Genomic DNA, 14,347 nt, shown 5'->3' with positions numbered 1-14,347 from the left:
GGACGCCACCTATTTTTCTGTAGTGGTGGTGATAAGAACCAGGGCTTTCAATCTCTATAATGTAACTACAGACATTTTATGTAAAATAAGCCCCATTCATACATATACAGGAACCCAGAACGTTTTCATGTAAAATATTGTTATGATGATGATATTTTTTTTTGTATTACATGAGTACACTCAAATTTTCATTCAGACTTTGACAACTAATATCTAATATCTGTCTTATCTGAACATAAATCATCTATATTTTTGATAACGATATGATTGAGTGATATGATGAGGACTCAATGGGTCATTTAAAAATAATTAAATAAAATAATATAACAATTTTACATTTTAATTTAAATAGTAAACTTTTTTTGTTGACTATAAAAGGTTGTATAATACTCCAGTATAGTGTAGAAAAATATAATGTATTGAATTTTGTTTTAGCTTGAAAACTTATTTTGATTCACAAATCAAACATCTCCAACTATGGTAAAGGATATTACTGTATCTGCATCATATCTGGACTGTTTTGGCTTCTGAAATCTTAAATATATTGTATACTCCTGTGCCTTGATTCCTGAAGCCAGGCTCGGCTGACCGAGGACTGATCAAAACTGGATGTAGTTAGTGGAACGTAATGATCTTGGGGTAAACTGTTTGGGTAACACAAGTGAGGCTAACTCAAAAAAGCTTAAAATAAGGTTTAATGAGCTTCCTTTTTCCGTAAAATAAAAGTCATTACCATCATTTGGCATATTTACTCAAGGCCACATTTCACATCAGAGTCTGAATCTTATTCTTAACCATTTTACCTGGTAGAAAACATTTCCCTTATTATTGCCCTAAGGCTGTGATGGCTCATTGGTTAGAGCATGGCACCATCTTTTGCAAGGTTGTGGGTTCATTAGCTTCCACTGTTGGGTCTTTGAGCAAGGTCAATAATTCGCCCCAGCGATGGCTGCCAACTGCTCTCAAGTGTGTGTGTGTGTGTTTACACTGCAGTGAAGGGTTAAAGATGGTAACAATTTTTTATCTGTGCTCAGCACAAGAATGGTAAATAAGCTTGTTTTGCTAAGAATGTTTATTTTCCATAATAACTACTCAAATTGAAAGGTAAACTGTTTCATGATACAGTTTATTTTAGTTACACAAAGCATACAAAAGGATTTAGTCTTTTTTCCATTTATACTAGAAATACAATGAAATAGGAAGGAAGCCACAACTGGGTATCCAAACAGCAATCAGAAATACTGAAACAATGACTGAAGTATGTATTCTTATACACTGTATGTGTCTCAAACATACATATTCTATTTTATTTACACTGCCTTCAGTATATTACAGTTTTGTTATTTCATAAGTCTGAAAGAAATGGGATGGGCAAATACCACATGTTAATGTCTGGTAGTTGATTATATACACTATACATATACTGTTCTCAGCAAACCATTTTCATAAAGGAAAGAAAGTCACCAACAATAGAGGCCTACTGTAAGCGCAGTAAAATATTTAAAGTTAACTTGGTCATTTAAATGGATATGGTGGTCTTGTCCAAAACCGATTGCGGAAGAAATGAATCCTGCATATATGAAGCTTCCCCAGAAAAGGCTCTCTCTTTTTTGTGCATAGTGACCTAAAACAGTGGGGCGGATTGTCTGGGATCATCCGGCATTACACTGATGGAATCCTCAGCCTTGCCACACAGCATACACAGCATTGTGTATTCCTGAGAGAAAAACAAACAGCCATATAAACACCACAAGTAACTTTATGCAGGTCTACTTGTAAATGCTAAGCTTGTCATACACCACTGTCCTGATTGAACTATAATTATATGTGTACAGCCCTGTATTTTAAAGGATTAAAAACTCTAATTTGCACAATATTACACAATTTTTAATTAATCAGCTAAAACTTGCTTGTTTATTTTTGCACTGCCTCACATATATACTGACTAGGCCTGTCACAATAATTACATTATTGACTCATCGGGCAATAAATGGACACTACCTCAATAATTTTTGATAATCATGATATCGTCTATTGTGTTTATTTGAATGTTTGTTCACATATATAACAGAAAACAGTCAACCAGTCATGCTGTAAAAACTCTTCAATAACTGCAACTTTATACAGCTGTGAAGTTGAACTGCAGTAGGTAAAGAAAACGGATTTAAAAACAAACAATTCTAGCCAATTACCACTGGTCACGATCATTACAACATACTGTGCTGTCTACTCTGAGTGGTAATGGCCTTTATAATGTGTTGCTGGTGCACATGCGACAGTGTGATTCCAGAAATGTGAAGTGTCTGCACCACATCGGAAATTAAATGTTCCATCCAGCTACACGCACTATTAGACCTCGCCTTGCCATTCAGCACACTGGCTAGTGTTCAACCTGGCAACGTATTCAGGTATTCAAGATATCTCTTCATCATCCATTTACATACTGCTATCCCATGACTTTTGGCATGTGAGAATAATGCCAGCATTTCATATACAAGACAGCACTCAATCAGATTAAATACAGACTGATATTTGTATATTTTCTTCGTGCAAATATTACTTTTTTATTAATCCTTTACATGTATGTATATATATATATATATATATATATATATATATACACACGTATATACGTATATATATATATATCAAATTTTTGGTCGTTACCTGATAGTCGTCCACCACTGTGAATGTGTACTCGTGTCTTGCGATGACATGATCACAATTCTTGCACTTGTCTGTGGGAAAATAAACATGTGCTTCTAAGGTTACACTGAAAGACATCCTGTGAGATGTTACATTTTATTTACTGACGTTTTTCTTTTATTCCCTAAAATAACTTACGGAGGTAAGTGACGATTTCCTCCTCATCTTCATCCGCTATGGTCTTGTTGCTGATCAGCACAAAGTCCCGCTTTTGACAGTTGGCACAGCCCAGGAAGTTCATGAGATATGAGCCATTGTCTAGGCAGGTGTTGCCCTGTAAACATCCCAATGAAAGCACGTCACTTGATTTGCATTGCCACACACACTGAAATACAACATTTTAGCGGATTGCATTTTAAGGTTTTTAAACAAACACTTGAATGTTGTTTTGCAATAAACAGATCAAGTGCAGTGAAATGTAATATAATCCTTTCATTTTGGTACGTGTTCTGCATGTTATTAAGATGTTATTAAAAATGATGAGTTTCTTTGATTTTACCAAATTGAAATCCTCTGGAATATAATCAAGAGGAAGATGGATGATCACAAGCAGCTGAACTGCCTGAATTTTGGCACCAGGAGATTTTTTGGAGAATCTTATAGTGTGTAAGACTTGTGGAGGAGAACATGCCAAGATGCACGAAAACTGTAATTAAAAATTAGGGTTATTCCACCAAATATTGAGAGACAGAGAGAGAGAGAGAGAGAGAGAGAGAGAGAGAGAGAGAGAGAGAGAGAGAGAGAGAGAGAGAGAGAGAGAGAGACAAGGAAGAGACAGGCAGACAGAGAGAGAGTTGGTGTTTTGGGTTAATAACAGTGTTGAGTGTCGGTTGGTTTACTCACCCTGTCCGGATACTGTTTCTGCACACAGCCCGCGCACATTCTAAACGGCTGAAATGAACAGTGCGTAAAAGTGTGATAATATATAAGAAGCTGGAGGCTTGACTGTTTGTTGTTTCCGCTCTCTGCTTTTCCTCAGACTGATGAAAACATGATAACCTCGGTTTGGGCGCCGCGCTGTGGACTGGAGCTGGTCAGTCATTTGCTGTTAATGTCGCAGAGCTGCATCTACAGTACCTGTCAAAAGTTCACATATGTTTTCTACTTTTTAGAAAATTCTACATTGCTAATTAATATCGAAGTAATCACTGCTATAAAGGAACACATATGCAATTATAAAGTAAACAAAAAAGTATGAAACAAGCGAAAATGCTAGTGCATCTCAAAAAAGTTGAGTATCATTAAAACTTACTTTAGTAGTTCAGTTCAAAATGTGAAACTCATATATTATATAGATCTCAGGGGATTGAGATGCACAAAAATGTCTTATAGTTAAGATTCTTCAAATAACAAATTTATCACATTTTTTATTTACAAATTTATTTACATTCTGAAAATTGGAGGGCTTTGAAATCTCCTACAGGACACTAGGATGAACTACCTGTTCACTCTTTACTCCACTTAATAATTCCAGATCAGTAACAGGAATCAACACAAATTCTGCATGTTTGACAACTAGACCAACAGAAGGAAACTAAAAGTTTTGAGGACCTGAACTGGTTGATTTGTATTTAGAAAAATATTGTTTGAAATATATTTTGAGAGTTGCCGATTTACTTGACTATTTTTCTATACGTTCTGTTGCAATTACAAGTATGATTTTTTTAGTAAAGTCCCTTATCAAACATGAAAGCTTTTGATGTAATGTTTAAAAAGAAATCCTCAAGATTTAGGGGTGTAATGTCTTTGACAAAAATCGTAACCCCTTAATTAAGGGGTTTAAGTAGTTCTAGGTGCTTTTTCCCTTTAGTGTCACATGATGAGTATTTCTAAAGAGATTTGGTATACATTTATTATCTGTAGTTACTGTATGACAATATTTGACTAAACTTAAATTTATTTGCCCATTTGGATGTGGCTTGTTTTTTCTGTTTTTTTTTTTTTGTTTTTTTTTTTCCTGAAACGTTCAGGTTACTCCATCAAAACACTGTATGATATGTGGAACAGAAAGCTTACTGTGTGAAATCTGTAACTCCTCTTATCCAGCACCAGGCGTCGCTGTACTGCTGTATGCAGGTGAACCCATTTATCAGTTGTAACAGCTAGTTGATGGTAACTCGTGGTTTAGAGCAGTTGTTTCTCAGTGCTCGAGGTCCACCGCCCTGCTTTAATCATCTGATCGAATGAATTATCCTCTGAGCTGGAAGCAGGAAAACACTGGAACCACCAGAACCAGGACTGAAATGATTTAAAATAAGCCTTTCATGAAAATGTTAATAGACTCACTAAAAAAAACAGAGATTCTGTCTATTAAGCAGACTGTGGAAGCTGATCTGAGGTCAGCCGAACTGCTCGCTGTTCAGGTTTTGAAGGCACACAGAGAGGTCGCAGTGTCTGACCTGAACTCACTGTAATCTGCAGGCTCAGCACATTCGTGTAGAGGAGAGAAAGGAGAGGGGGAGGGCTGTGTTGTTCTGTAGCTTGAGTTTTTAGAGATATTCACCGCTGTTCCCCTTCATGTCTCATGTGTGTGTCTTCTCCTGTGTCTACAGGCTGTGTGATAGCACTGTGATCCACTGATCCACCACCAGTCATGAAAACCAGACAGCTGCAGAAATGTCCTGTGTGCCTCCTCCAGTACCAGAACAAGGTGAGAATATAAACACTGAGGGATTCAGAGCCTCAGACAGCTGTTTGTTCAAATGTTTGAACTCTCTCTCACAGAGCTGACTAGCTTAAGTAGTCGGCTAGTTGAGCACACTGACCCCCTTCATATGTAGGTTAGCTTACTGCCTCAGTAAAATAAGAACAGATTTCTCCCTCTCTGTAACACAATGTCATGGTATCAGACATGTTATCAGGTTCCACTAGTAAACTAAATGAATTCATACTTCTGCTCTGCCCTGCATTACTCACACACACACACACACTTTATGTGTTTTGTGGATTTTAAACTGCTCCTTCTGAACCAAAAGGTTTGTGTTGATCCCAGCTGTGACCTACAGCTGACTAGGTCTGCCATAATAAATTCAAATATTATTGTGTCATACAGCTCTGAAAAAAAGAAAAGAAACCACTTAAAAAGGATGAGTTAATTGTCTTGATTTTACCTAATTAAATTGAAACTTTGGAATATAATCAAGAGGAAGATGGATGATCACAAGGTATCAATCCAAGCTGAACTGCTTGAACCTTTGCACCAGGACTGGCATAAAGTTTTCTAAAAGCAGTGTGTAAGACTGGTGAAGGAGAACATGACAAGATGCATGAAAACCAGGGTTATTTCACCAAATATTGATTTCTAAACTCTAAAAGCTTTATGAATATAAACTTGTTTTCTTTGCATTGAGGTTTAAAAACTCATCTTTTTGAGTATTTTGAGTATAGCATCCTTTTTGCTATTTCAGCCATTTTTCATTTTCTGCAAATAAATGCTCTAAATGACAATATTTTTATTTGGAATATGGGAGGACTATTCATACATATCACACAGCATATACCTAAAGAGCACAATCAGAGAAACTGATTTAGAAACTGAAGTTTTCCAGAGCTGTATATGTAAGATTTAGGCTTGGCTTCAATGATTTTTGTTGACCTCATTATTGTTTTTGTTTTTGTTGTGATTTGTTTATTTGTTTTGTTTTTAGTGTAAAAAACACCTTAAAATAAAAATTAAACAAAAAAATTAATTAAAAAAAATATTTGGAAAGTATATTGTCATACTTTTACATGTACTCCAATATTTGCATGAGAAAAAGACTCCCTCAGTTTTAAAGATAATTTAATCTTTAATCTTTAATTTCTTTATTTATTAATATTATCCTTTTAGTTGGTGCATTGCCTGAACTACTGTCTATTTTCCAGTTATAAGCTTCACTTATTAGAACAATTGATTCCAAACACAACAAATAGTTGACTGAAAAATCCAGCTTAATACCCCTTTCCTAGTAACTGGTTTATGATGTCTAAGCAGATTTTTGATGGTTAAGCTGTTGTAAAGCTGGTCATCCATGCTAAAACATATAAAATAGTTATCATTCTGGTCATCCAGGTCATACCCATGCTGTTCAAAATCTGAGATGGTCAACCATTTTAACTGGCTATGCTCTTTTTTCCAGCAGGGTCCCTGTACCCTCTTCCACTTCAGCTGTATAAAAAAATTTTTTTTTTTTTTTTTTTACAGCTTTTACTCAAATAATACGTTTTATTAAAAACGGCCATCATACTGAAGATTGCTTGTGGTATTTGAGAGTTTTATGCACAAAAAAAAACATCAGAATTCACTCCTACGTGGCTTAATATCTGTTTTTCCCATAGGTTAAAAACACTGTTTGTCACTGTGTCTGATGACGTGATGAGTTATGATTGTTTGACTTTGTATGAAGTCACATGGCCTGAGCTGAAACAGGCCCTATGTTACCACAATTTGTACGCTATAAGGCACACTTAATTTTCCCAAAAATCGTCAGTGTGCCTTATGAATGGATTGCACCAGTTAGGTTATAAGGAGCAGTAAAGTCACTCTGCTGAAGTACAGCATTGTACAGGAGATTCAGTGAAGTTTATTCAGCACCGAGGCAGTATTAGCATTCACAGCTAACCACAGTGCTAAGTCTTTTGCCGTTTAGAGGTGAATGTATTAGACTGTAGCCTGTGTTTATTGTATTTAAACAAGCTAAATGTGACTAAACGATAGCTGATAGCGCCCTGGCTTACCGTAACTCTCCTTATTGTAGCTCTACGATAACTGTACTATCGGGCGGCATTTGCTAGTGCTAAGCGCTGCTAACCACATTGCTGTTAACCGCGCAACTGCTAACCGCACTGTTGAAAATATTGGAACATTGGAATATTGGAAAAATATTGGAATATTGAAAGTGCTTTACTCACCCAAACAAACAGTTTTCAGGAGATAAATCTGTGTAGATTAACATCCACCGCTGTTAAAGTGAGTTAATGTGGCATTACGAGTTAATATATATAGTCCAGGTCCAGGGGTAACCTTGAAATTATTTTTTGCAAATTGGGATGTCTGAAAGAAAACTTGGTGACAAACTTGTTCCTTACTATTGTTGCTGTCTGCCTGTTTGACACCTGTTACTTAGTACACTAGTAAAAACATCTTCAGGACATTCCATGCAGATATAAGTGCAATGGCCAATATTTGAGCAATGACTCTAATTGACTTTCCCATCTTCTCTCAGCTTCACATTTGCTTGTTTTTCAACCATTGACCGCTCTCTGGTTTTCATGGTTACTTCTTTAATTATAATTGCACAGTATGCCCAAGCAAAACCCAAATCTGAAACTGAGCGTAGACATTTACCACTGTTTATTGAATAATCAATTCAGTCTACAGCAAAAACAAAGGGATTGGCCACTGGTCCAATACTTTTGTAGGGGACTGTATGTAAAAGATATGATTTATGTGACATCGCAAATTTAAAGAATTTAAAACGAGCTGTAAATTTTATTTAAACAGATTGGGCTGAGACTTGAATGGTATGTTTAAAAACATTAATATTTTATATAGACTTCACTGAATTCATGAATGTTTCATAATAAAACTTTAATCGACTGTTTTAAGTCCTGTTTTTTCCCTTGCTATACAGAACTTGGATAAGCATATGCACAGTCGATCACACCATGAAGCCATTGAGAAACTTAAGGGCAGGTAGGTTGGCTGCTGATTTTACATTGCCTGTGCATCTCTGTAGATAACAGTGGTTGAATATTTACTTAAATAAAAAAACTCAAAGTACTAAGAACAAATACACAAGTCACAGCTTGTCTGTTAGGTTCAGTATAGGTTTACCCAGTTATTGGTTTTAAAGACAAGGTTGTGTTACTGTTTTATTTACAGTCCGCAAATCCATAAATGTTTGGCCTGTGGGATTTCGGTGTGGGGGATGAGCCAGTATGAGAAACACATCATGACCCCTGGACACATTACCAACCTGATTTACCTTCAGAAAAACAGGTGGAGCGGAAGAAGGTTTACAGTGGATTACACTGATGATGAGCTGGCTGCTGTTTGTGCCGAGAGAGATCAGAAACGACTTGCCTTAAAGTAAGTTTTAATGTAACAAAAGTTTCTTCAGAGCATTTTCTATCTCCAAAACAGTGTCTTCATACATATTCATAGGGATCAAACACTATTTATTTAGTAATGAAATGGGTATGCAATTGAGCAATTTCAGAAAATAAGATTAGTTTTTGAGATGACAGTAATGATACACACAATAGCACAACCCCCCCCCCCACACACACACATTACTGAACATTGATGTCACTAAATTATTCAAATATCTACTCACCCCTACATTCCACACTGATATATTCTTCTATATTATGTGTATTCTTGACTGTACATTAAGTGCAAATATTCTGTTCATATTTTTAGATAATACCGATGTTTACATATTTTTCCTATGCTATTTGACATCTTAGCTGATATATAGTTGTTGCCAATAAACCAGGTTGACTAATTTTCTGTATATATAAATTTAGGCTGAAAAAGAAAAAAGAGCAACAGCAAAGGAGGATGGCACGGAAGAAGATTAAGAAGAAAATAAAGGCAAACAATAACCAGATAACACAAAGCAACAGTCAGAGCAGTAACAAGACACCACCTCTAAATAAGGAAGACACCCATGAGTCCAACCAGACTGTGGACTGTACAGACCATTTCTACTCTAATCGTCAGTCTAATCTGTGTTGCCCACCACTTCACCTCATTTTCATTTCTGAAGAGGAAGATGATGACTGTTCACAGCAGAGGGGGTCAGCAATGAAGGAACAGATTCTAGATGCTAACCCTCCAGATTCATCCCCAGTAACAAGACCTTTGTTGTCAGATGTTCCAACAGTGGACCTCAAAACAGACATCAGCAGTCAACATTCCAACAAGAGCATGACTCAGGATACAGCTTCTGAAAAACCTACCCAATCACTCCATGCTTCTGGATTGGATCATAGACATGTAAATAGCTGCTTATCCACAACACCAAAAAGTATGTCTCCATCAGTACAGAAGGACCAGGTTCTTTTTATTTGTACTTCAGCAAGTTCAGACTTCTCTGCAGCAGATAGAGTTATGGAACTAAAGAAATCAACAGATGAACCCAGATCAAAACATGCAGAGAAATTTGCCAAAGAAAAGACACCACCCTTTACTCTGCAGAAGCCATGTCTGGGTTATAAAACACCTGAAGGATGTTCTTCAGAACAGTGGCGCAAGACTAAAGAGCTAGAAGCTAGGATTAAAGAAAAGTCTTCTCCACCAATGAAGCCCTCAGGTGGGTACAGTCTAGCAGCGCCCACAGCAGGTTTTCTGCAGGAGTGCAAGACCGACCAGCACAGAAACCAAGATTCTACACAAAGCACACACAACCTTCCGGCCTTGTTGAATCGATCTGCCACCAAAAGAGTTGCAAGCAAGCCCAACCTGAACATTGCTAGAGGTATTCATGCCTCTCAGAAGCCAAATAAGACCGGGAGTGCATCATTAAAACCTGCACTAGAGAAGCTCATCAATTCTAAAAGCTCCCAGTGGAAGGTGAACTGGAAGGAGATTTATGAAGAAGCAACAAAGAATAAACTGCAGAAAGAGAAGGGCTTACCCAGGTGAGGCTATTGGTAATTGTTTATGTCCAAATATGGCTAATGTGCGGTAATGCAGATATCCTGTACACTGACATGCCAAAAGACTTTTGGCACGTCCCATGGAAACTAAAGACTGCTGCACTGACCTATTGGATATACTAACATAGTTTAATGCGTGTTAGTATCTAAATGTTAAAGTGTGAAATTTCTGCCAAAGTCACTTGGATGGACAATTTTAGCCAGAAGCTGTTCATCACAAGCATAAACATGCACTGTATTGTCCACTGTGGGTGGTAATTCATACCATGATGTATTCCTGGTCAAAACACTGTTGATTGAGTAATATTAAATACCTGCAAAATTCACGTTGCCTTGCCATGAACACATTGGCCAGTGTTTAGCCTCACTCACAGGTGTGGATGTTTTTAAAGCCATCCCCTGTGGTAACACTATAATAAACACATACATTTGTTAATGATAAATTGACACTCTGCTGTCCCATGACTTTTGGCCTGTCAGTGTAGTATTCTGGTATATATATATATATATATATATATATATATATATTGAGTCAAATATTTATAACATTAATATCAGAGATATATTTTTAGACGTTTATAAAATCTATACATCTACCTAAGTCTGCATTAGAGTAAAAAATAACCTTTATTTCTACAGGGTTGAACTGCAAAATTAATAAAATTTTAGCGCATTAGCCAATCACATATCTGTTTGAGGATCTCTCAAATGTTGCAAGCATTTAAGCATTGGCCCTGTTTTATTGGCAAAGTCTTATGTGTTTTAATATTCTGGTCTTGCTGTCCTCATTTAGGTTCGGGATTGAGTTTGTGAGTCCACCTACACCTGGGCCACTAGAACTGATTCTGGATGAAGTGGAGGCTTTTGATGAAAGCTGTCTGTGGGAATCTATCAACTTTAATGATGGAACTCCATTTTCCTCAGTTGTTCCCTTGAGTAAGAACACCTGTGGATCACAGCCAGCTGAGGCCTCTCCTGGTCCTAGTTCTGAGAACCACAATGATCAGACATCAGTAACAAAGTTCACTTCACTGCAGATGAAAACTCCACTAATAAAAAGCAAGAAGATGAAAAGTGGAGACATCAAAGATGCCGTAAAGAACATGGCATCACTGACAAACAGAACTTCTGCGCCTGTTACAGAGGCAAATGCCCTGGCTGAATTGCATGAGTCTGGTACAGAACAGCACAGCGGATCTGTACTGAACCCTCTCAGACACACAAAAAAGCAGGTATGAGGAATACACTGATCTGTGTTGTGTACATACTTTCGATAGAAGTACAATAGTTATAAAAGTAGTGACAGTAGTAATAATACCTATTCATTTTAATCAAAAAAATTATTTAATTTAATGTATTTTACTATCTGACTGTCAATGGTTGCTCCCCCCAAGGATGATCCAGACTCCAATATTAAGAATATAGAGATTCCAAAAAGTAAGTGTTTTTCTCCTTTTCTGGTGAAAAATTATTAAAATAAGAGTTCGCTTTCTGTAATCTAAATACCAATCACTGATTCATAGATTTCAGTCATTTGATCATAGAACAATTTCTAAAGACAATACTAAAGATTAGGAATGGCTTGTCACATTATTTGTTTTTTATCTAATGTCCAGAAACAGGTTATGTAGCTTATTTACATTTTTTAAATTTCAAACCTTTAAACTTTAAACTTTTTTTTTAAATCTTATTTTCTACTTATTTGATGCATATAAAATATATGAGAATTGTTTAACATTAAACAAAAAGTGATTTTTTGTTATTTTTCACTTTACAATATTAATTTTATTATAATATTATACCGACAATATGAATAACTGTCAATCTGTCAATTTGTATGTGTGTGTGTGTGTTGCCCTATCCTGTCCTCAGACACTCTAAGTGAATTGCTGGCGCTGTTTCATAGAGAAGAAGAGCTAAGATCCTATTTGGATCATGTGAACAGTCAACTGCTCCTGGCTCAGTCTGCTCTACGTGCTTCCCTCAGCAACGTTCAGAATCTACAAGAGATTAAACAGCAGGTATGCAGCAGCAGAGTTCACCAGTGTGTGATCTAGGTTTACACAGAATACACATTTCACATTATAGTTTCCATACATGGTAAAACAGATCAATGTTAAATTTGGCACTAATCCATTGTCTTCAGAATGCAACAAAAAAAGCTGACCAAAACCGCTTTCCAATTGATTAGATTCAAATTCATTAATCATCAGGAACATCAGGCTATTGGCACCTAAACAGCATTTCTGAACATTGTTTTACTCTCAAAGTTAATCACAATAAGTAACACCATGTTTTTTAAATGTCTGAAATTGAGAATTTCTGTTGTTAGGTCACTACAGAGATGGCCATGCTTATATCTAAGAACATTGAGGTCCTGCAGAGGATACAAAGTAAGAAGCACTCTTTTAATATTCAAATAACACTTGCGTTATTAAAACACACAATAGTTTTTTTGTTGTTGAAATTTGCAGTCAGGAAAAGATACCAGTGAAAAACATATTTGTAAAGTGTGAGCTGTCAGTCACAAGCAGGATGGAAACAGCATTAATTATCAGTTGGCAGCTCTGATAGAGTAAATTGGAAGCCTTATTTACCTGTTACCTGTCAACTTAAATCTTTCAAAACTTTGGTGGGGGTAAGTCTGTTACTGTGAGTTAATATATAGAGGCACATATAAACACATTAATGTATAGACAGAGTGTATAAGTGTAAGTGGTATAGCCCTGGTTTACTTATTATTACTGAATCTCCAGAGATTAAGAGTGGATGATACTTGGGTTTGTCAAATGTCATATTTTTTAATCTCTTTCCACCATGTGTGTGTGATCTGATAAGCTAAAATGCTACTGCTACATAATGTGAACTGAATGGGGTCTGCATTCTTTAACACGTTCTACACTATTCTGTTAAGATTCCAGCTTATGTGGAAATCTTCCTATCTTTGGCACTGAGAGCCACCAGAGGGTGCCAGATACCCCCAGAGTGCAACAGGAACTTTCTTAAAGGCCAGTAAAGAAGTCCTGGTGCTGCATCCTGAGGACCCTTCCCTCCACACACACAGAGAACACACTCCTTTAGTGGTTTTCAGTTTTGCTGTATGAATGCATTTTGTTGTATGTCTGCTAGTTCTGTCATAATAATTACCTCATTAGCCTATCGTACAATATAAGCACCTCAATCATTTTACTGCCATCAATATAGCTTATCAAATGTTTTCTGCCCTTATTGTATTTATTGCTCCATTATTATGTATGTTGGAGAGATATTCTGCACTTAGACAGGATTGGTTGTTTCAGTTGAGTTATGTTGTGGACATTTTGTTTTGGAGAATTTGTTGTTATTTTTGAGTGATTTGTTGAAGCATTTAATTTTCTTAATAATTAAATAATTTAATTTATTTTCTGATGTTGTCCACTATTATCATTTTTATTTGGATCAGGGATGTTGCACTGTTTAACTTGCAGATCAGTTTTGCTGTGAATGTAAGTTTTTTTTGTTGTTGTAATTTAAAACAGCTTGTTTAAATGACAAAAAAATACACAGTATGTTGCAACTAAGTCTCATTTGTCTGTGTTTTTAATCAGGTTTTTATTTGCTATTAAGTACCTACATACACATTTTACAGTGGACTTTATATGAGATAAACCCAGACAGATTCTTATTGTTAAAAGCTTTGTGGTGAAATACAACTTGATCTACAGTATAGAAATATCCTGAATTGAATCAATTGAATTCATCTACTGGAAGGTGCCCCATCACTGATGCAAGATCAGTGGACCTGCAGTGGAATGGATTGATCTCCATTTATTATCTGTGGGATGAGCCGAAGTGGTAAAAGTAGTAATCTAACATCATGAATGCTCTTAAAATAAAACAATAATAATAATAAAAAAAAAAAATTCACAGCAATGTTCCAACATCCCCAGAAGAGTATGTTATGTTAAGTAATTGCAGAAAACGGGAGACACTCTTAACTCCCTCTTAATACCCCTGA

The 14,347-nt window shown here is 36.2% G+C and overlaps 2 protein-coding genes across 2 annotated transcripts; one reads left to right on the top strand and one right to left on the bottom strand.

Annotated features, from left to right (window-relative positions):
• Positions 1-1,107: 1,107 nt before the first annotated feature.
• churc1 (churchill domain containing 1) lies at positions 1,108-3,788 on the bottom strand. Its single transcript, XM_022663028.2, has 4 exons — positions 3,550-3,788; positions 2,845-2,980; positions 2,668-2,738; positions 1,108-1,717 (listed from the first exon to the last, which is right to left on the bottom strand). Exons 1-4 carry the CDS (start codon positions 3,586-3,588, stop codon positions 1,625-1,627), a joined length of 339 nt encoding a protein of 112 aa, XP_022518749.2. The 5' UTR covers positions 3,589-3,788; the 3' UTR covers positions 1,108-1,624.
• An 886-nt stretch (positions 3,789-4,674) lies between these two features.
• znf106b (zinc finger protein 106b) lies at positions 4,675-13,910 on the top strand. Its single transcript, XM_049483911.1, has 9 exons — positions 4,675-5,356; positions 8,319-8,380; positions 8,570-8,776; positions 9,217-10,332; positions 11,144-11,582; positions 11,745-11,787; positions 12,223-12,371; positions 12,683-12,743; positions 13,265-13,910. Exons 1-9 carry the CDS (start codon positions 5,300-5,302, stop codon positions 13,354-13,356), a joined length of 2,226 nt encoding a protein of 741 aa, XP_049339868.1. The 5' UTR covers positions 4,675-5,299; the 3' UTR covers positions 13,357-13,910.
• Positions 13,911-14,347: the final 437 nt, after the last annotated feature.

The sequence above is a fragment of the Astyanax mexicanus genome, chromosome 1 (assembly GCF_023375975.1).
Source record: "Astyanax mexicanus isolate ESR-SI-001 chromosome 1, AstMex3_surface, whole genome shotgun sequence".
Classification (NCBI taxonomy): Eukaryota; Metazoa; Chordata; class Actinopteri; order Characiformes; family Acestrorhamphidae; genus Astyanax; species Astyanax mexicanus.
This window is presented reverse-complemented; position numbering and strand designations above follow the sequence as displayed.